At 34.1% G+C, this 23177-nt stretch overlaps 4 protein-coding genes across 6 annotated transcripts in view; 3 read left to right on the forward strand and 1 right to left on the reverse strand.

Moving 5' to 3' along the window:
• Positions 1-19783, reverse strand: part of LOC100180928 (transcription initiation factor TFIID subunit 1-like) — a 29265-nt gene extending 9482 nt beyond the window's left edge. Inside the window, exons 1-27 of one of the 2 annotated variants that reach the window (XM_018814922.2) lie at positions 19610-19783; positions 19167-19278; positions 18898-19008; positions 18493-18583; positions 17992-18155; positions 17365-17525; positions 16847-17044; positions 16174-16359; positions 15709-15849; positions 15314-15358; positions 14913-15048; positions 14310-14502; positions 14002-14072; positions 13390-13520; positions 12658-12824; positions 12042-12222; positions 11307-11497; positions 10799-10913; positions 10399-10540; positions 9916-10018; positions 9484-9583; positions 8428-8508; positions 7964-8044; positions 7391-7513; positions 6803-6978; positions 932-1055; positions 141-296 (exon numbers count right to left, since the gene is read on the reverse strand). In XM_018814922.2, the coding sequence (XP_018670467.1) occupies positions 141-296; positions 932-1055; positions 6803-6978; positions 7391-7513; positions 7964-8044; positions 8428-8508; positions 9484-9583; positions 9916-10018; positions 10399-10540; positions 10799-10913; positions 11307-11497; positions 12042-12222; positions 12658-12824; positions 13390-13520; positions 14002-14072; positions 14310-14502; positions 14913-15048; positions 15314-15358; positions 15709-15849; positions 16174-16359; positions 16847-17044; positions 17365-17525; positions 17992-18155; positions 18493-18583; positions 18898-19008; positions 19167-19278; positions 19610-19714 (3585 nt within the window). In that variant the 5' untranslated portion in view covers positions 19715-19783. Of the gene's footprint in view, positions 1-140; positions 297-931; positions 1056-6802; positions 6979-7390; positions 7514-7963; positions 8045-8427; positions 8509-9483; positions 9584-9915; positions 10019-10398; positions 10541-10798; positions 10914-11306; positions 11498-12041; positions 12223-12657; positions 12825-13389; positions 13521-14001; positions 14073-14309; positions 14503-14912; positions 15049-15313; positions 15359-15708; positions 15850-16173; positions 16360-16846; positions 17045-17364; positions 17526-17991; positions 18159-18492; positions 18584-18897; positions 19009-19166; positions 19279-19609 lie in introns of both variants that reach the window. The other variant, XM_009862406.2, reaches the window with a different exon arrangement.
• On the forward strand, positions 4602-6472 carry LOC100178566. The gene is made up of 2 exons (XM_002127679.3): positions 4602-4791; positions 5262-6472. Exons 1-2 carry the CDS (start codon positions 4665-4667, stop codon positions 5690-5692), a joined length of 558 nt encoding a protein of 185 aa, XP_002127715.1. The 5' UTR covers positions 4602-4664; the 3' UTR covers positions 5693-6472.
• A 707-nt stretch (positions 19784-20490) lies between the features above and the next one.
• Positions 20491-22436, forward strand: LOC100183291. Its single transcript, XM_002127515.4, has 4 exons — positions 20491-20719; positions 21137-21359; positions 21558-21745; positions 22169-22436. Exons 1-4 carry the CDS (start codon positions 20561-20563, stop codon positions 22247-22249), a joined length of 651 nt encoding a protein of 216 aa, XP_002127551.1. The 5' UTR covers positions 20491-20560; the 3' UTR covers positions 22250-22436.
• Positions 22437-22599: 163 nt separating this feature from the next.
• LOC104266382 overlaps positions 22600-23177 on the forward strand; it is a 6491-nt gene continuing 5913 nt past the window's right edge. Inside the window, exon 1 of one of the 2 annotated variants that reach the window (XM_026837738.1) lies at positions 22600-22953. In XM_026837738.1, the coding sequence (XP_026693539.1) occupies positions 22804-22953 (150 nt within the window). In that variant the 5' untranslated portion in view covers positions 22600-22803. The remainder of the gene's footprint in view (positions 22954-23177) is intronic. The other variant, XM_009862407.3, reaches the window with a different exon arrangement.

Consider the following 23177-nt stretch of genomic DNA (forward strand, 5'->3'; position numbering starts at 1 on the left):
CATGATATTTGTGATATTCGTAATATTCGTAATATTCGTGATATTTGTGATATAAAATCTCTGTTTAATGTGGAGGTTACTGAATCATCCCAAAAAATTAGCCTTAAACTACTTTGTACAAGAAAACATTTATATTTCACCATAGAGGATAAATTGGACCCCGCTGCCCCTTCTTCTTCTTTCTTCATTCGTAACCCCGATCCCGAACTACTCCTTGAAATCGATTCCGTGCTTCTGTCTTCGCTTATCATTTTCATCAACTCTTTGCGCTCCTGTTCCTCTTTCTCATGCGATATCTGGTATTTGTGTGTTATTACCAATTAACTTGTTACAATATTTACCTATATTATTCACATAGGATATCATAATTGATCCCACATTCCAGTGCATGGAGCATACCCTGTATTATGCCTTATTTATCAGTAACTATACGTTTACCCATTTTATCCACATAGGGTATCATAATTGATTCCAAGGCATACATGTATACCCTGCATACCCATGTTAGGCGCATTTAGTGAAATATTGTTTAGGGATTTAGCCTTAATTGCGTTTTATTACCAGTTAACCTGTTACTATGTGTGTGTGCCCATATTATTCACATAAAATATCATAATTGATACAATGGCATTCATACCCTTGTTAGGCACCTATAGACAAATCTTTTAAAGGATTTTGTCTGCATATAATTAGTATCATGGTATGCTTAATATATGAATCTCTCCTTTCAACGCAACACCATAGACAGTACATTAGTGACCACTGGGTTGGAGCAATTGTCGATAAATGTCTTGCCCAAGGACACATACGCCCATTGGTAGCAGCGACGAGCCTTGAACCCATTACCTCTGGACTAGAGACAGGTGTAATGACAACTTTGCGTAATATTTATCACCACAAAGTTAAGATGCATTCCTTACACTTAGATTACCTGCACTGTTGACTTTTTATTACTAAGTAGATTTTCAATATTTTTTCCCATTTCTTCAAAATCTGAGTCATCAGCGGAACTACTGTCTTCATCAGTTGAAAGGATGTCTCGCGAAGATAGAACTCTGCGTGTGGTATGTGGGGATTAATAAATAAATATAGACGGTTGCTATATCATAATTCTATATAACAAGATTTGAAAATAAATATTAAGATATAAATTGTTGCTATATCATAATTCTATATAACAAGATTTGAAAATAAATATTAAGATATAAATTGTTGCTATATCATAACTATACATAACATGAAGTAAAAAACATGGAAAAAGATAATTGGATAAAACACTGGTTGATATATTGTAAAATTAATAGCAAGATATACCATGTTGATCTGGCATATTTCTAAATAATGATATATAATATGTTGGTAATTGGTATATGAATATCACAACTCTAAATAACAAGACTTAACTATTTCTATAAACAGTAAGTGATGCAAAAAAAATGTAAATTAAAAATGAATCACATCATATTAAAGTGTCAGTTTTTATAAAAACTATTCCTATATCGTAACTCCAAAAAATTCAATATAAAATGTTGCTTTAGCATAACTATAAACAACAAGATATAATAAAGGAAAAATTAAAAATTAGTATAAATAATATAAACAGTGGGGTGGGGGAAGATGGGACACCTAAACATTGTATTTTCTCGTCCCGGTTAGTAGTAAATAAAGAACATTCAAAGAATTATAAAACTGTATTCTCACAATTCTTATGGACAGTTGTTAATTGTTTAAAACACGAACAGGGTATTTGGATATTGTGTGCTAAAGGTGTCCCATTTCCCCCCCCTACTATATTTTTTTAAATTAGAACTAATTGGTTTTAAATAAAGCATTTCAAAATATAAATAAATATCTCAGCTTTGTTTTAAATCATAGTGATTTGGCTGTTTAATTATTATGTTCATTTTAATTAAGTTATAATTAGTAACAAATGGTTTGGGGCTTAGTGAGGAATGGATATCAGTTCATCATTGAAACAGGAAGCAACCACAGTGATCAGTATTTCCTCTATGATAGGCATTGCAACCACATTGTAGGGTTCTATACTGTACTGTAAGCATGTATGAATGTGCAGGAGTTTAATATGGTGAAAAATGTAACTAGCTGTTTAAATATTTAATATTTAAGTTAAATAGAACTGACTACAAGCGTGTTATCTGCAAGATTGGTGTATGTTGTATTGTTAAAATATATGAATGTACAGCAGTACAAACATACGGTATATTGTAATTAAATGTGAAAATATTTAATATCTAAGTAAGAGAAAACGTTACAAGTGTTTTATCTGCATGACTGGTATCTAATATTAGGAATTAGAACAACATATGTTAACACTAGTGTTGTATGCTATACTGTAAGCATGTATGAATGTGTGGCCATTGTATATACGTTGTATTCAACTAGTGTTATGTATATGTTTACGTAAGAAATATAGCAGGACAGAAGTTGGATATATATGAATTGTGATTATGTCAATTATTAAGAATTATAGTTGTATCTGTATGCTGCATTGTTAGCATGTGCATGTATAGTAAGTTCAATATATACTGTATTTAAACGGTGGTATGCCATATGTTTGAGTAGGAATACAGTAAAGCAGGACAGTAGCTGGTTATATATGAGTTGTGAATAAAAGGGTTTATGTAAATAGTATTGTGGGCTGTTGTGTAAAGTAAAGGAGACATATGGTCTGGTGTTACGTGGACTTATTGAGGCATGAAGTGGAAGTTTGTGGCGCGTTGTGCGTGTTGAATCATCAGGTTGCGTGGGGTTGCGTTTTATATAATATGAAGGTGTTGCGTGTATAATGTAAAGGTAGCCTATATAATGTAAATGATACGGAAATGTTATAATGTAAATGTAAAGTAGAGTAGAGTTATATAATGTAATGTTAAGTGTAAATATAAAGGAAAGGTATATAAAGTAAAAACATAATGTAAAATGTGAACCATTAGTTTAAATGTGTATGTGTTTTTTTTATTATGTAAAGGTGTTTAATTTAAAGTTATGTAATGACTGTAAAGGTATATAATGTAAACTGTTAAGTATCAGTTTAAATGTGTATGTGTTTTATTAAAGGTGTATTTGTGTTTAGCTTTGTAAGGTAATGTAATTATTAGTAAAGATGGAAATCATTAGAAATTTAATTATATATTATATGAGCTGCCAGTTATGTAAACATTAAGGAATATTAGAACAAATCTTTTAGCAGCTTTTCTGGTATAAAAACATTTGTAAACTACGTTATTATCAGTTGAGCCGCTAAAAGATTAATTACATTACGCCTGGTAGCAGAAGTAACATAATATGTATGGAAATGGTTCTGGGTTTGATAAATCCCAGAAATATAAGCATGAATGGTTGCGATATGCTTGAATAAAGACGAGTTAACAAATATTCTTGGCACACAGGGGCTCGCGTGTGCTTTACTTTGCTGTGAAACGAGCGTAACGCGTTTTAAGTTGGTTTGGCTTTTATGTTTGTTTAGTTGGATGATGGTTATATTGAATATGGGAGAACTAAGTAAACAAGTTACATAATGCGAGGTGTATGGGGTTTATGTGAAAGTTAAACACTCAAGAAAACTTGAGATGATTCATGGTTGGGAATTGGGGTATAAAGGCAACTGGACAGTAGATTAGTGGCATAGGATGTAGGTCTAATGTTAAACAATTGTCAGACTGTTACCAGATTAAATTGACTTAAATAAAAATCAGGACAAAGGAATTACATAATATTACAGAAAGAAACGTCCATTTAATTAACTTGATTAGATATAGGTCTAATGTAAAACGATTGTCAGACTGCGGCCTGATTATATTGACTAAAATAAAATCAGGAAAAAGAATTATACTTGAAGAAATTTCTATTAAAATAACTGGATATCAGATTATAAGCAACAGGAAACAGGTATCTAATGTTACAATTGACAAACTGTTGGCAGATTATATGGACTAGACTTGGTTAAAATCAAGGGGAAAAAATATTAAATAAAATGTATATTTAAGTAACTAGATAGCAGATTATGGGCAACAGGAAATATATTCCACTAAAGCAATTGACAGACTATGGTCAGATTATATAGGCTTACATAAAAATCAGAAGAAAAAGTTTTTTTATTTTAAAATGCTCATTATAGTAACTGGATAGCAGATTATAAGCAACGGGTTATAGGTTTCATAAAACAATTGACAGACAGAGCGCAAACAATATACGAGTTGAAGTGGGCCAATATTTGAGCTTCGTTTATCATCTACTTTAAAATAATATAATGTAATAAATAAAAAAACAGAAATAAATTAATATGTTCATTGTGTGACGTGTTGGACTACTTGGTTGTGGAAAAGTTTTTATAAAAAAAATTCAGTATAATATATATATATTCGTTTTTGTTAGTACAAGCTGATCTAAAATTATCAGGTTCCTACAAAAATTTATGTAAATGAATTTTATTTAAGCAAAGTGTATTACTAAATTATTGTTAATAAATGGTCAAACATATGCTGCTGAAAAAATACTTTTAAATTATGATTTTATTAGACATTTTTTTAAATAAAAACTATTTTGTACAGTTTTATTTAAATTTAGAAGTGTTTTTTTTAATGAAAATTTCTAATATCATTTTTCAGAAATTAGTTTAAAATTTATTCGATTAAAATATTAAAATGGACAGAAAATCTGATTCAATGAAATTGGTTGAAGATGAATTTGATGAAGAAAGTTTAAGCGATGGAGATGAAAAAGTTGAACTTCATAAATTGAAGATCACTAAAGCTAAGTCAGGATTAATGGGTCAGTTTGTACTGGATGTATTAAGTTAATGCGTTTTGTTTTTGTGATCTTAAAATCGCTTTTGGGTATTTTTTGTTTTAATGTGTGGCTGACAAATTAGATAACATTAGAGAAACCACGAGTGAGCAGATTATAAACATAAAACTTAATATTGTATCAGAGACATTTAGGCATTTTTGTGATTAGCATCATTTGTAATGGTATTTTAATTGTGTTTTACTCTTGTTTAAGGCAGGCAATTACATATGTAGTAACTTGTAAGCAGGCACCAGGCGTATGGAACAGAACACCTGTGTTATAACGACTTGCGTTGCCCAGTCATGAGAGGATAAATAAGTTACAAACGTGGTAACTTGTAAGCGGGCATGAGGTGTATGAAACAGAACAGCCGTGTTATAATGACTTGCTTTGCCCAGCCATGCGTGGATAAATCAAATTACATTGGTATTTGAACATTGTGTTTACTGCAGGTGGATGTGGCCAGGTTGTTCTATTCCTAATGTTCTGGATGGTAATGATGGGCATATGCATGCTTACTATGCATATAGTGGCAAGGAGCGACCCGCATCGACAAACATTGATGATTATCGCTGTTTCTTGTGCTTGGATTGGACTCGCAAATATTTTCGCAGTGGCCGTTTTTATCATCGATAAATATCAATCGTTCAACAAACAACCTCGATTGTCGGAAGCGCTCGTTCACACACAATTCGCACTAGGTGGCGTTGTTGGGGGGTGGCTCGCGCTGTGTATGACTTGCTATCGCCCTCCAGGGATTAAAAATGAACGAATCGCCGGCTTTATTTGTCGGGGAATGTTTTGCTCAGCGATCGGGGTAACACTGATTGTGGTAACCATTGTACGGGTGGTCGTGCCCAATATACAGATGATGTTTGGATGAAGGGACTTTATCATGCATGGGCGCCAAACTTTTAAAAATGCAGGGGAGGCGGGGTAGTTAGATACACCATAATGTGACAAATCTAACTTCTTGGTTCTCATGTTTACCGATTAATTTATTTCTAGGAGCCTGTTCTAACTTATTGGTTGTAACGCTTACTGTTATCGTATTCGTATTGCAATGTTTCATTGTTTTTACATTTATATGAAACAAATCGAACTTATTGGTTGTAACGTTTACTGATTAATGGCAAGCAGATGTTTTTAAGCCTGCCCACCCTGCCACCCCCGGTTTGGCGCTTATAATATGATGTATTTAGCTTTACTAACAAGATGGTCCACACACCAAGTTATATATAAAGTACTGTGGGGTAAGATGGGTGCCGTTATCACATAAATCTCCCCATATTTTCAATTGTGTTTTTAACAATTAACATCATTAGTTTAAAGTCCATGGCTACCATTATTTAATTCTGTAAATTGTCTCTGTTTACTGCCAAATGGAACAAGAAAACAAAATGAAAATATGTCCCATCTTACCCTATCCTACTCCAAATTAAACTTTGTATATATTATTACTTGCATAACACACGTATTATGGTGCTGAAGCATTACAGACCATTTTATATTTAAAATATTGTCGTGCAATTTTATCTGGTGACCTTCATACTGTACATTATGTTTCCGAATAATAAGTACAAACTTCCGAAATAAAGATTTTGATATTTTATGCCGAATATTGTATGTGCTGTTTCGATATTAAACAATGATATATAACAGAGTGCGGTGTTGGAAGCAAGGAGTTTGTTAGGATAAATAAATATATATACATCAATCGTCTTTTGTTTTGAAAAGAACTGGTTTTTAATTTGGGTTTTTGTGTTGGGGTTATATATATGTATACAGTAAGAACGCATGTATGGCATATTAGTTTAATTGTATTAGTTTAAGAAAAAGAAAAATAGAAAAACAATCACCCACGAAGTCAGATATGAGGTAATTTCCCAGCATGCATAATGTGTATGAAATAAAACACTCATGTTATAATTAGACCACCTGACTATTCCCTTGCATATAGTAAATAAAGCATCAAAACAAAGAAGCAACTAACTTGTTCTGTAAATCGAATATCCGTTGGCATTCCTCTTTATATTTTTCTTGGTGTTCGGCCACAGAGAACCTCGTGCCACGAGCGAACTTACTCATCCCACCTTCCCCCGCGCGGGCTTGTTCCGTGGACATCGTACGAACGACATCAATCACTTCCCAACGCGATAACTTTCGTATCTATTGTTAAAATGTGGTGTTTAACTAATAGGGTCAGTGGTGCTACAGCAAAAAAGTAAGGAGGGAAATTTTAACCCCCCCAAATATATTTTAACAAAGTATTTTTTAAAGGGAAGGAAGTTACCCCAAATGATGCATATTAGATAACTCATACATGAAAGTCATCACATATGTTGTGCAATAGAACACAATTAGCAGCTAAACAGGGCAAGTAAAAATAGTTGCAGGTAAATTTTAATTCAGTAAAAACTAATTCAGTAAGCTTTAAATAAAAGTTAGGCTGCCAAAAAATATAGCACAACCACTATGTTTTAAATAAAACCACTACGTGCTCATAATATTATACAACCACTACGTGCTCATTAATCTCACTACGTGCTCAATAATCCCACTACGTGGTCAATAATCTCACCTCTTCATCTGGAACACCAAATTTCTTAAGCAATTGTTTAGCATTGGATAGCGACAATCTACGAAGGTCGGCGTCCGTCCCTGTGACGAGCTTCTTGGGAGGGGCAGGCGCTGATTCTGCTTGCTGAGGGGTTAAAAATATGAATGTTAAGTTATATGTGGGGTTCTTACAGTGAAAGCAATTCATTGTAAAAATTAAAAAATTAAAAAATATTATTTTTTTTTAAATGAATGAAAAAACAAACTCCAACACAAGTAAAGTTTTCATGGATTTTTTTTAAATCAAAAAAAAATTAGGCATTAAAAATTGTTATTATAAAAAATGAATTTAAACTAGTTAATTACTTATGGTGATAAAAAGTTACTTATAAAAACTGTTAAAAATTATAGAGGAGGGGTGTTAACCACAGTACACGGTTGATTTAGCACACTGCACCCGAGAAACTGGGATTTAGTTTTATGCCAAAGTTGTCTCATTACAACAATTGTAAAAATATAAAAAAAACATTATATTGTTTTATAAAATAATAAAGAAAAACATGATATTTCTAAATCAACTGCTGGGTATTTTCACCTTTGATTGTTGAGGCTTCATTGGAACTTTAACATAAGAGAATCCTTCGCCGCACCCTGTGGGATCTGCAGGTCCTGTGACCTGGGGTTGGTTCAATTAATTAATTATTCATAATAAAGTTGCATGTAAATATTAAGTTCATAAATATTTCTTACTGATAAAAATTAAATTATACGAAAATTTGTTTAATTAAAATTCCTTACAATAAAAACACACACGAGAAGAACAAACCCCAAGCTTATGTTGCCAATTTATGACCAATAGAAATAATTAACACCCGAAGAGTTTAATGTCGTCTTAGTCAAGGCGCATGGTATCTCACGAAAATTGTTTTAATTTTCATGAAAAAAAAAGACATGGATTATTAAAAAATTATCATAGTAAATACTCCCGTTATTGTGGAAAAATTGGTTTAATTTTTGAGAAAAATTGAAATATCAACGCTAAAGTATCTATGCACAAACCTGGAGTAAACACTTCCCTTTAATAGCTGATAAGAAAGCACGTGTTGTGTTCCAGGGTGCGTTCAATACTTCTTCATCCACCTGGGTATTACAATGGTGGCTATTATCGGGCACGTATTTATAAAATATAGATGCCAATTACCAAGTAGAGGAATACTAATAGCAATTGCTGTTAAATGTTTTGCATTTAACCTGTAACCTCTTGGTTAGAGGCAGCCACTCCAACCACTATACCATGGCGCTGGGTTATAATAATAAGATCTATGTTACTTGAGTGGTAAAATACGTTTTACATAACAAGTGCTGCTAGGTGAGTAGTGGTTGATAAAATAAATGTAACTTTTTTATCCTTGCATGGCGGGCAGCGACAGTCGTTATAACAGGGGTGTTCTGTTTCATACACCTCGTGCCTGCTTACAAGTTAGCAGGCACAAGGTAACTTATTGTAACTTATTTATCCTCGCATGGCGGGGCAACGACAGACGTTATCACACAAGTGTTCTGTTTCATACACCTCGTGCCCGCTTACAAGTTACCACGCATGAAACTTATTTATCCTCGCATGGCGAGGCAACGACGGACGTTATAACACAGGTGTTCTGTTTCATACACCTCGTGCCCGCTTACAAGTTACCACGCATGTAACTTATTTATCCTCGCATGGCCGGGAAACGACAGTCATTATAACACAAGTGTTCTGTTTCATACACCTCGTGCCTGCTTACAAGTTACCACGCATGTAACTTATTTATCCTCGCATGGTGGGGAAACGACAGTCGTTGTAACACTGTTGTTCTGTTTCATACACCTCGTGCCCGCTTACAAGTTACCACGCATGTAACTTATTTATCCTCGCATGGCGGGGAAACGACAGTGGTTATAACACGGGTGTTCTGTTTCATACATCTCGTGCCCGCTTACAAGTTACCACGCATGTAACTTTGTGGGCAATTATTTTACACCACACTTCACATAGCAGGCACACATGGGTAAAAAGCTTGACATTATAATGTCCGGCCTAGGTTATTATTAGGTTGACATAATGATGAAAATTACTTTCAACTGATGTTCTTCCTCATTATCATCTTCAGGTTGATACAACATTGTCTTCTCACCATAACCTGCATCTTTCAACCTTTGTTCAGCAGCTATCATGCTGTGAGGGTATGGGGGTTATTGAGGTATTATGTATATTGTGGACTTGTGGTTTAGTGAAGGTACCCTATTCTATGTGGGTGAGGTCCTACAGTGAGGCCATGGAACTTGAGATTTAGACCAGAGTTAGCCCATTACCCCAACATTGTATATGCACATTCCATTCTATATGGATGAGGTCCTACAGTAAGGCATGTCATGGGGCCTGGGATTTAAGAGTTGGCCTATTACCAACATTAAGTATGTGAGACTAGCCGACAATAACAAACAATAACCACAAAGCGCATTACTATGTATATATAATGGCACTACACGCAATAAACCAACACGAACCTGTAAAATGAACAAGTTTGTTCCGGCGACACCATGGCTCGCATCTCTTCTTCTGTTGGTAATCTAAAGTCATTCTTGATCACCCACCAGTTGCTGTCTTGGCCTATGGAGGAAGGTACATTAAACAGATATATTAGTGATGTGACGAGATATATTATTAAAAGTAGAAATATCTTGGTAGGAGTTACATTAATAATGATATATTAGTGTAATAATAGTAATAAATAATATCAAGATTGTTTTTTAAACACAGGGGAGGCAGGGATAGTTAGACACACAATCCTGTGAAACAAATCCAACTTATTGGTTGTAATGTTTACTGATTAATCACTCCTGAAAGTTATTCGGTTATTAGAATCGTCCAACTTTTTAAGCACTATAGTTCAGGGCAAGATTAACAGAATTTATCACAGTTATAAATGCACTTAATAATTGTTTATATTTTATTTAATAAATACCAAACAAACAATATCTTATCCTTACCTGTTCTGTGGAAATCTGCACAAAGTTTCAAACGTTTACGAATACTACTCTCAGAGTGGTTGGGAAACGCTTTCCTAATTTCCTCCATTCGTATTTTCTTTGGTTTGTCCGAACTTTTGGCAAACATTCGGTAAATGAATACCTAAGAAAAAATAAAGTAAAACCAAAAATAAATAAAATAAAAACAAAAAGACAGAACACCCGTGGTATAACGACTGTTGTTGCCTTGCCAAGCCGGGATAAATAAGTTGCAATCATTCATTCAGCGTAGAAAAAAAAAAAATCAAACAAAATATGTCCCTTCCGCTTAAATAAATATGAAAAAATTTAATTAAACAAACTTGTCATCTGTATATAACCAACACAATATATAAAGGTTAACCTTTTTATTCAAACTAACCTGAAGAAAATCCCTAACGTGATTTGTGGCCTTCTTGGAGTTGGGACCTGGAACCTCCATAAGTGGACATAACTGACCGATGGTAAATATGTAGGGCACATGGCGTATGAAGTAGCTGGGGTGGAATTATGTGGCTTTATTAACATTATTCTAGTTTGAGATGCAAGCCAGAGTTGAATATTGCCTCTTAATAATATTGTTAAACAGTTTTGATAAAAAATCTTTCAAACTTTATAAAAAATAACACAACTTTAAACAAAAACAAAAATTTTAAAACAAAAACAAATTTACAGAGGTTCATAAAGAACTTTTTCTGGTGAATCTTATAATAAATATTATAAATATCATCTGATATGCTATAGCACCATGCATATAATAGCTTATTCACATGATAACCCATATATATAATACATATCATTTTTTTTTCAGTTAAAAAACATCCTCGATAAAATAAGAAGTTAAAAAAACAACAAATTTACTTAAAATTTTGGATCTAAAACAATCTTACTTGTGGCGGCTTCGAATAATAAGAAAATCGGTTCCGCATGATCGATGCTCATATATCGGGGCTCGGTACATGTTACACTCGAATGCTTGTAGGGATTGTCCCGGGGCTAGGGGGCCAAGGAAGGGTGAAGAATGGGAGAAGACGGTTTCCCCGTATCTGTAGCGGGGTGGGTCGGAGTCCTTGTCGGGTTTCTAGGGAGTGTGTGTTATTGTGTTACTTCTGCTACCAGTCAAAATGTAAACTATTCTTTTTGAGCAAATCTGGTATAAAAATATGATTTTTTTCACTGTATAGTGTATTGTTCGGTAGGACTTTATCAGGTTAACGCAACAACACAAAGTATGCGATGACATTAAAACTAACCGATAAATAACTTACATACGTGGTAACTTGTAGTGGGGAGTATGAAACAGAACACCCGTTTTATAACAACTGTTATTGCCCCGCCATGCGAGGATAAATAAGTTACATACGTGGTAACTTGTAAACAGGCACGAGGTGTATGATACAGAACACCCGTGTTATAACGACTGTCGTTGCCCCGCCATGCGAGGATAAATAAGTTACATACGTGGTAACTTGTAAACAGGCACGAGGTGTATGAAACAAAAAACGACTGTCGTTTTCGACCGTACAAACCACCTCACATCCAACGATATATAACAGGAACGTATTATAACAATTGTCGTTGCCTGTCATGCCGTGATAAACAAGTTACATTCAATCACCACCCACCCTTTTATGATAATTCTTTACTTTAACAGCCATTCCCACTTGTGATAACAGGGGAGGATATTCCTCACTATACTCAGCTAATATAAGATGACCATCAAGTGCAGATAGATCATGAAGACTCCTCATAAAGAAGACTTCACCTCCTCCGGATGCTGCTCGCTCCTGCTCCCGCTGTTTCGCTCTGGAAGATGAAGATTCAATTTAAACAACTTCCAAGATAGAGTCCCGTTTATTATTCTACTGTTTTATGAAAGCAAGTGAGGGCCTTATATTTGGGCCATTTTGGCCCATTACCCCAGCATCGTATATGTACATTCTATTCTATATGGGTGAGGTCCTACAGTGAGGCACACTGTGGGACGTGGGGTTTAGGCCAGAGTTGGCTCATTACCTCAACATTGTATATGCACACACACGCACGCACGCACGCACGCACGCACGCACACACACACACACACACATACACACACACTCACACACACGACACATTACATTATCACTCACTTGTTAAACTACTGTTTAACACAACTATATCCTATTTCACAATTTAATTTTGTTGCAAAATGTTTATTTCGTTCTCTATTTTACATAAACAAACACATTAAACACCACTTACTTTTTCCTCAGATGTTTCATAACACAGTGAACGTTATGGAAACCTGGTTTGGTCATCGGCCCGTGTTGGTATCGACGGAATTGCGGTCGGTGGAAGAATTGTAGTTTGGTTAGATTCATAAATGTGGGGAAGAACATGGGCTGTAACTCCATGGCTGGTATTGAATGCTGAGGTATATATATGGGTTAGTGGGGTATAAGTGCCTAACATGGGTATGTAGGGGTGATAGTTTAGTATTGTTTAACCATCTCAACAACTTCCATGCTCTCCTGAATGCTTATATGTATATGTATATGTGTGTGTTAGTGGGATAGATAAGTTACTAACATGGATGTGTATGTGTGTCTGCATGGTATGATAGTTTACTAATGTATATATAGGGGGGGGGGGGGGGTTAGTAGGATATCTATAAGTGTTTTACATGGATGTATTGTACATGGTGTGTATAAGTTCCTTGCATACTTTGGGTAGTATAAATTATCAGCCAAACTCTAGAAAAATAAAAATACTGTAAGTGGGTACGAGGTGTATGAAACAGAACACCCGTGTTATAACGACTGTTGTTGCCCTGCCATGTAAGGATAAATAAGTTACATACATGGTAACATGCAAGCGGGTACAAGGTGTATGAAACAAAACACCTGTGTTGTAATAACTGCCGTTGCTCACTACACAAGAACAAACAAGTTACAATATTCAACATCATACTAATACATACATACAACCTCCCACCTGCAACACACTACTCATTAAACCGATAGACAATGAATCTGACACTGCCTTCCTTGGATCGTAGAAATTATCGTTGGAAAGATTCCAAACATCTTTCTTTGTTAAATTATCTTCAGGCTCCTTATTGTTGCCTGCAATAAATACAACTTATATTATGTTTAAAGTCGTAAATCTAAAAGCATCAACTGGGAGGTATCCATGAATTTACATAGGGGGGCCCGACTCTACTTTGTTGAAACTTATATGTCGGACTTATATTTTGGAATGAATATTCTTGCTTCAAAATAAACTTGGCAGCCATCCATAAAAGTTGTTGTAACAGAACTAGAGTCAGATTTTAAGCTGTACAACTTACATATAGTTAGTGCAAAGTGGGACTTGTTTTTATTTTCGCAGCATAATTACGAGAAATGGTTCATTTACCGACTTGTATAATTATCATTTAAAATACTGTTGCAATTAGTCCCCGGAAAAAAGTGTGCGCTTATCCTAGCCATTATTTAGTGTACTGCAGTTATCTTTGGGCTTGAATTTGAAGCAGTACAGATAGAGGTATCCTTCTATCACTGTTATTAAATGTTTATTTACAATTTCATAAAAGTAAACAGTTACCTGACTTTCCAAGTAATAGTTTAGCTTTTTTCTGCGCTTCTTTTTTAGAATCTTTTGATTGAGGGCTGTTACTGTAATGAAATAAGTCAGTTTACATGTATTTGTATATATGATAAAAACGCTAACTTTAATCACTGTTTATTTAACCCTTAATTAATCTGTAAAAAGTGTGGATTTTACTTTATGGAGAAAAGACTAATTTGAGGACATTCAAAAATGTTCAGAACAGTTAAATTAAAATATTACTAAAAAATAAATATAATAAAATATTCCAAAACAATAAATATAACTAAATATTACTAACTCACCAAGATTTCGGCTCCTCTGGGATTGATAGAAATATATTTTCATCATTTGGGTCAAACTTAAACACAGTAGGGGCCGGTATCGTATCCATATTCTGATCGTCCCATATAATATCTTTCTCCCAGTTCCCGTATATTAACTCATAATTATCAATGGGGAAGATGGAACTCACTGTTTTATCGCTGTTTGTTGAAGCTGGGAATATAAAAGGTTGAATGAGTGAATGAATGTAACTTGTTTATCTGCATTTCTCTTTTATACCACAGGTGTTCTGTTTCATACACCTCATGCCTGCTTACAAGTTACCATGCATGTAACTTTGTGGGTGATCGTTATTTTTTTGGTTATTTTGTGTTAATGCATGAATAACAATAAAGACAACCTATTAGTGACCACTGGGTTGAAGTAATACATGAATATTAACCCAAGTTAACACATTATATTAAAGCAAAATACATCTAAACTTTTTTACACTATTACATTAAACAAAGTACCTTTACTTTATTTCAACAATTGCGTTTTTTAACTGTTGATAGTTAACCAGGCATATTATGAACTTGGTATAAACTATATCTTTATTCTCATCATTTAATAAAACAAATCACCTTTATTTTCCTTTAACAAACCAACTGGTTTTTCCATAGTAAGCGTAACAGGTGTCTTCACCCCACCAACCCCATGGGGTAATGCTGTGCGTTGTGTGCTGGTCGGAACCCAACCTGCTTGTGCGGCTCTATCAACCTGTGGCGTCATAGATATCATTATGATGTCATACAATGGCAGGTTGGCAGCCATGAGGGGTCAAGAGTCAAGACCAAACAAAAAGTTTAAAAAAGTAAAAAAGAATAAAAAGTTAAAAAAATATATCTGTATGTAATATATATTTATATATATACTAAAAATCCAATTGTTAAGCGAAAAAAACGATAAAATAATGTAACAAACGGGTGAAATAATAAATACAGTACAAGTAAGAATAAGATCTTATGTTTCATCTTAATCTTACCCTAAGTTTATATTTCTCTTCCGAATCAGGAGTGGTTTGTATGTTCTGTGATACAAGTGTAATGTAAATGAGGTGGTTTATTTAAACTATATAAAAAACTAAAAAAAAAAAATATATTTAAAAGAAACATATATATATATATAAAATGTGAAAGCATAAATATTAGAGTTTTTCATGACCTAGAACTGGTCCGGTAATTTTCAAGACAAAAGTTGTACCGATAAAAAAGCACTAAACTATTAAAAATAACATAAAAATCACATCAAACGTACCATTAGAGGACAAACAGGCTTCATTGGCTTATAATGTGTTGGTAATTTGTAAGACAGTAACTTGTAGCAATAAAAAAAAACAATAAAGTGTTTAAACTAACACAAAAATCATACCAAATTTACCTTTCCCACTTTATGTCTTATATCGTCAGCGTTCCATATTATGTCATCTTCCCATTTCACCTGGGATACCATATAGAAGTGATCGGGTGATGGAAAACCTGGAGCTCCAATCATTGACTTGGTACCATTGAATGCATCACTCTGTATGTGTTACATGCAGGATTTAATGATAGCTTAATGTATATTGAATTCTGGTGGAAAATTTGTTTTTTTTTTACTTGTTATTTTACAAAATATCTTTCATCACTTTGTACATGCTACACGCGATTACTTAATGTTAGATTACAGTTTATATTAAAAAGTGATGTTGTAGCTAAATTGTGAACTTTTTATGAGACAAAAATTACAAACAAATTCTTACAAACAAATGTTTAACAATACTTTACAACCAAACTTTACAAAATCTAGACAACAAATTTTTTTACAAAAAAATATTTAAAAAATATTGGCCCAAACAAAACTCACATCAGGTTTCTTTAGTTTGAATCCATAATCAAACCCCTCCCCAGTATCCGGGACCCCCAGCATATCATACCATAACGCAGCGGGTCCGAACCTCCATTCAGGGATGTCAGATTTAGTTGACCCATTATTTCTCGTAATTACCTGGTTCGTTACTTTCTTGGCTTTGATTGGTTTCATCATTGTTAACTAGGAAAATGAATATTCATCGTAAGAATTTAATTTTAAACAAGGCATGTCTACTTTGGAGAGAAAAAAGAGTGTGTAATATTCAGGATCACGAGCAGACTTGGCCGGGAGCCGGGAATAAGACAAAAACATTAACTTGGTAAAAAATTTCTATTAAAGTTTAAAAATTAGTTGCGGATATTGTGTATTCCTGGGTTCAATTAATTAAAACTGGGTAACATGAAGTCATAACCATAAGGTGTGATAAGTTTGTTAAAATGAATAAACTTAGAGAAGAAAAGTCCAATAAATTCTAACCCCCAACAATAAATCCTGACCCCCCCCCACAATAAATTCTAACCCCCACAATAAATTCTACCCCCCACAATAAATCCTGACCCCCCCACAATAAATTCTACCCCCCCCAACAATAAATCCTGACCCCCCCCACAATAAATTCTACCCCCCCCCACAATAAATCCTAACCCCCACAATTAATCCCACTAACCTCTTCATCGGTTAAACATTCCTCTTTACTCGGTGTCCTCCCATCTTCCACTTCCCATGGAGGAGGTTTAGGATCCTCATGTTGATCCTTAGAACCATCCGCACGATTCCTCTTCTTCTTCCTGCTCCTACAGTTCCTCCAGATGTTGGGAAGAGAGGATTGCTTGCGAGCTCCAAAGAGACGGAGAAACCGAAGGACCTGCATCGGATGTTGTACATTTTAAAATAAAGTTAAAAACCAAAAAATTAAAAAAAAACACATTTTAATCAGTTATAAGCTCCATCGCTACAAGCTTGTATTGAATAGGTATTTATAAAAAGAGATTATAAAATTTGAAATTAATGTTAAAAGGACTATAAGGTGTTGAAAGTTGGACTGTTGGTTAAAGTTAAGGTTTAGCAATAGCAACTGCTTTAAATTAAGGTTGCAATCCTGGTTTCAACAACGTATTAAAAGACGGGACAGTTAAAGACGCATTGAAAATGGTTGAATTACAATAATTACAAAAGAAACAGAACCTGGTTCGGACGAAACTCTGGAAACAGTTCCTGGATATCAGTGTTGTTAACTTTATTCTCCAGAGCTTTAAGTTTTTGTTCAAATATAATATCTTCTTCTGATAACTGGTTTTGATGCAGTTTCTCTTTTCGCCTCTTTCTCCTTTCTTGTTTGGATAACCCTAAACATCATTCTTGATTTATTTCTTTATCATTTATACTTAAAAACTGAAGAGAAAGATTTCAACATTAAAACGACAGTCGTTATACCGCAGATGTTCTGTTATACACCTTGTGTCAGCTTACGTGTCAGCTTACGTGCCAGCTTACATACACCTTGTGTCAGCTTACGATTTCCTACGTACGTAACTTACTTTATCCTCGCTTGGCCGTAAAAACGACGGTTTTCATAACACGGGTGTTCATACACCTCGTGCCCACTTGCGAGTTACCACATATGTAACTTTGTGGGTAACTGTTTTTTTATATTGTTGTGTGTGGCTGACAATTGAGATAACCCATTGGTGACCAATGACCACTGGGTTGGATCAATTGCTGTTAAAAGTCTCAGTAGTAGCAGCGTCAAGCCTTGAACCTAGCACCCTAACCACTGTACCATAACACCATCATATATAGAACACCACGTACCTGTCTTCTTCTTATCAAAACTTCCACTTTGTCGCTTATATTCGGGATCTGATGATTTACGTTCCGGTGACGAGCCCGATGTCCTTGTGGTGTGCGTCACGATGGATGGGAGAATGAAGTCATCGGATGCTCCTTTCATCTTTATTTCATCATTTGGTTTCAAACTTCTGGATTTGAAAAATTAAAGTTAAAAATCTTAAATTCAGAATTATATGCGAAATATTATAATTTTTAATTTTTCTGCAAGTTTTAAAATCTTCAAGCTTTTTTCGCTTTAAATTTCTGAATAATGTTTAAATTATAGAATTAACATCTTAAATTTTGAATTGTTAAAAAATAAGAATTTTTTAATTTTCAACTAGTTTTGAAATCTTTTTCTTTATTTTGCCAGCTTTGAACGTCACTCTGAGTAGTCAAGATATTTTAATTTCATTTCTATTTTTTTCAACAATAATTCGTATAAATAAATACACAGTTAAAAAACCATGATTTGGGACTTACGTTTTATTCGATGCCACAGGTTGGAACGTTGGTTGGAACAAATTACTTTTGTCGTCTTCGTCATAATCTTCAACATCATCTTTATGGCTATCTGTTTGGTTCATATAACTTATATTAGGAGATAATTCAGTCATGTTGTAAGTAAGACATATACAGACACTTATATATTCAATTTATATAGGTAAAGATGATCATAAATGTAACTTATTTATCCTCGTGTGGCGGGGCAACGGCAGTCGTTATACCACGAGTGTTCTGTTTCATACACCCCAAGCCCAATTATAAGTTAAAACTTATATAACTTTGTGGGTGATTACTTAGACGACAGACGAACCATGTTTTCCAGACGTTTATAATCCGAAATATGATAGAAATTTAGAATAATGTTATTAGATTAAAAGTTACCGTGAGTGAATGATGATGTCAGTAATTTCATATCGGGGGAAGTCCCTTCATCATCAGCAAGCTCATTTATATTAGAATAATCAATCGCGTCGGGGGCAGAAGTGATTTTCTCTGAAAATTATTCCAATCTTTTTAAACAGAAATTATACAGGCTATAAATGGGCACAAAAATCGGCCCGAAAATGAGCAAAAGTATTATTTCCAAGAAATAAAGCAGATAAAGTGATTTTTCCGAATTGGTATGCACACAAGCATCTCCAGCTGCCTACCTTCCCCCACATTACTTGTACTTCCACTATGTTGCTCATCTTTGGTTATTTCATTCACAAATTCACCCAAACCAGCAAGGGTGCTTAGCTGGACAAGATGGTTTTTGGATTTCTGAAATAAAACACAACAAGCATGATTTACACATTACATAAATAAATATGTCATATCTTACCCTACTATATATTAGATGATTGCATAGGTGCCTAACATGGGTATGCAGGGTATGGATGAATGCCCTGGAGTTGGTTATAATACACTTTGTGAATAATCTGGGTACACACACATAGGAACAGGTTAATTGGTAATAAGGCAACAATTAAAAGTAATACCATTGGAATATGACCTAAAGAGCATCTTTGTTTTGCAAACGATGGCCCATATATGCTAATATGCATAGCTTGTATTACATAATATTGATTTTAACATGCACTTCAGTACTTACTTCATCTAAAATATCAGTTTCCAAATGTCCATGTTTGTCAATGTTCCCAAACATAAAGCCAACAAGCCCTGTTGAATTATCGCCGTCAGAATCCGAGTCGGACATCTTTGGTCAGTTAACGTCAAAACTATAATAGATGTGTTTTGTAAACTACTGGTAATATAGGTAAAAATCAATTGAAGGTAATATTATATTTGAAAATGTAATATTGCCTGCTATTAACTGCAAGATTAAGTTACAGTACAACGTTCTGCCCCTACTACATGTGTATACAAACGTACACACACTTTATTTTGATTTATGCGAATGGCGCCAATACTGTAAATCGTGGTGTTTACACACCACAGTATTATGAAGCCATACAAGCTCTGCTGGAGCCAGAAAATACAAAGCACGCTATTAAAAGTAATTCCGACTAACAATTATTTTTAAATACTAATAAATCCGTAACCTGCAAAAATATATAGTAAATACAACGGAGACTAGGCTCGTAGTGGCAAGTTTCATATGTTTGCTTGTTTAAATTGGGGACCATAATTATACAAACACCTGGCGCAATACAAGAAATAGTTGTTTACTGATCTCTTCACCGCAGTTATAAATGATCCTACAGTATAACATAAATTGAATGCAGCACTCACAAATTATTTTGATAATGCAAAAATGAACATTAATGGCTGTTTTGGACTATAAAGTGTTTGGCAAGTTTGTGTTATATGTAAAGGTAGAACTATTCAAAATGTTTTACATGGTCTTTATTTACAACTGACTAAACATTTAAATGTGCATTTTACTTTGAAAAGCCGCAAAAGCTATAAAAACTTGTGGCGTTTGAAAGATGCCACGAAAATAAACCAGACGCCACGATACCAAACCAGCGGTCCCGAATACGAAATGATAAAAGTTCTCTTGCTCCCATATATTCCAGTCAACTGTGCATATTAATTGACAATGGGTGGATGTTCTTTACCAAATTGTACGGGAAACAACCGAAAAGGAGATAGATTATTCGTATTCCCCGTTAATGCAGAAAGACGCAAAGTATGGATTGACAATTGTAGAATTGAACATTGGGGTTGGACGCCGACATTTAAAAGTCGTCTTTGTGAGGTAAGAATTACCGCCTTTTGCTGTTGGGCCATTTGTAAAACGTTTAAAATCGAGCAATATTTTTGTTTGTTTATTCCTTTTAAACCATTAAGCACATGTATATTGTGTATACTTCATTATGTTTCATTATAATCTTAGATTTAAAAGCAATTTAACCATAAAATATCCCTAAAAAAATGAAAACCTACTTGCAAATAACCCATTTTATTGTCACAGACCTTTAAAACCAATCCTACTGCTCAGAATAAACAATTGACATCTTTTTCTGGCTGTTTTTTTTTTAATCTTTGTTACTGTAACCGAAGAGACAAACAAAATTTGTTATAATATTAAATAAATGAATTTAACTTGCTTTATCCTTGCGTGGCCGGAAAACGACAGTCGTTGACTCGTTATTATTATTATGTTGTTTCACAGCACCACTTCTCATCAGAGCAATATGAGCAACACAGAGCTGATGGATTTAAGAAATTAAAACCAAATGCAATCCCCACGTTATTTCAGTTCAATTCTAACTCTGAAGAATTACAACTGCGGAATAAATTCACCAATAAGAAAAAGAAGCGCCGCGCTTTGCAGAAAATTAAAACTGAATCAATGAATAGCGGAAATAGACTTAATTATATCACTGTGAATAAAGGTAATTATAAATCTTTATTTTGTTTGTTTATTATTGGTTTACAAATATGTCCACACAAATCATCAAAAAACGCTAAAACAAAATTAAGTTTTTGTAAATTAAAGTACTAAATATATAACATAAAAAGATTTTATCTGTATTTTGTAAAACTACAAAACTTATTATTGTTGTCATTTTTTTAACTTTTAAATATATTAGTTCAACGATTTGACCATTCTTATGGCAAAGAGGTAAAAACCAAACAGAATGAAAATGGGGAAACAAACAATGAAACAGCTGAAACGATAAACTCTTCACTTGAACTTGAGATTGATAAATGTGAAGTAATTGTGGATTGTGAGCAATGTCATAAACTTTATTTAGAAATTGAAGAAATGAGAAAACAGGTAGGAATTAAACCTAATAAATGAATGAATAAAACGTATTTAGCTTTCATTCTGGGCCAACTGATTTGTTCTGTTCAATACACTGCGTGCCCGCTCACAAGTTACCACATATGTAACTTATTTATCCTCGCATGGCGGGGCTACTACAGTTGTTACAACACGGGTGTTCTGTTTCATACACCTTGTGCCCGCTTACGAGTTACCACCTATGTACATGTGATTTTTTTCTTTCTGTAATGAATGGCACAATTTAAACATTTTTCAGATTTTACAACTTTATTATCAGGTTTAAACCATATCCTGCTCAAATAGTGTTTATTATAGTATCATAATAATACCAATAATGGTGTTTATTATAATATCATAATAATACCAATAATAGTGTTTATTATAGTGCCGTATAATAATACCAATCTTCATCAGTTACTGTACACGGAGCAAAAGTTGGACAAGATGGAAATTAAGTTTCTTGCTTTGCTGGCACAAAAACAAACAGAATCGTGATAAATGTTCGTCATAACTGCCAAGTGGAAAAAATTAATCATAGCGTTCTGTCTAAAGTTTATCTATGTGAAGATAAAATTGTGGAAAGAAAAACGTTTGTTGCATTCTTGTTGGATATGTTTTTTTATTGTAACTATTGTCGTGTTGAATTTGGCGCCAAATATAAATGCCAAGATTTACTACTAAAGGACCAAGTGTATGATTAACTCACAATAATACACAGCTGCAATAAATATAGGTAAATACTATTTGTCAATTAAGCGTTATAAACGCCTAGGCGGGATTGTATAAAACAGAATACGGCACACTAATGAATGAATATAACTTATGTATTCGCCAATGGCGGGGCAACAATAGTCGTTACAACACGGGTTGGTGCAACAAAAGTTAGAGACCATTAGTCCGCCGCAGGTAAATACGCTTGTAACAGAAAGTCTTTGCAAACGCACTCACGCGTAAAGCGGTATCACGTGACACGCAAAATCGGCACTTTTGCGTAAGCATATACATCGTATATCTGCGTAAACAATTATAGCAAGCATAAGCGTATTAATATGGTTGGTTGTTCTATTCCAACATGCACGGGCAATTCTCGTAAAGGAGATAAAATGTACAGGTTCCCTTACGGCGAAAGGAGAGTCTCCTGGCTCGCAAACTGCGCAATAGAGGGTTGGGAGCCTGGCGCTAATTGTAAAGTATGCCAGGTAGGTCCCTATCACTTAATACCACATAATATTTATTGTATCAGTTATTGACAGTTGGTAAATTTATATTTTGTTCTGGGATTCGAAGTTAAAACGGTATAAATATGTATTTAGTTTTGGGTCCCAGGGGTCCCTTTATGAGTATTGAAACAAATGGGCAAATTTGGGTTGTTTTTGCTCAAGTCAAGTTATTTGAACATTCATTCTCCACAAATGTGCCCACA

The sequence above is a fragment of the Ciona intestinalis genome, chromosome 14 (genome assembly GCF_000224145.3).
Source record: "Ciona intestinalis chromosome 14, KH, whole genome shotgun sequence".
In the NCBI taxonomy this organism is placed as follows: Eukaryota; Metazoa; Chordata; class Ascidiacea; order Phlebobranchia; family Cionidae; genus Ciona; species Ciona intestinalis.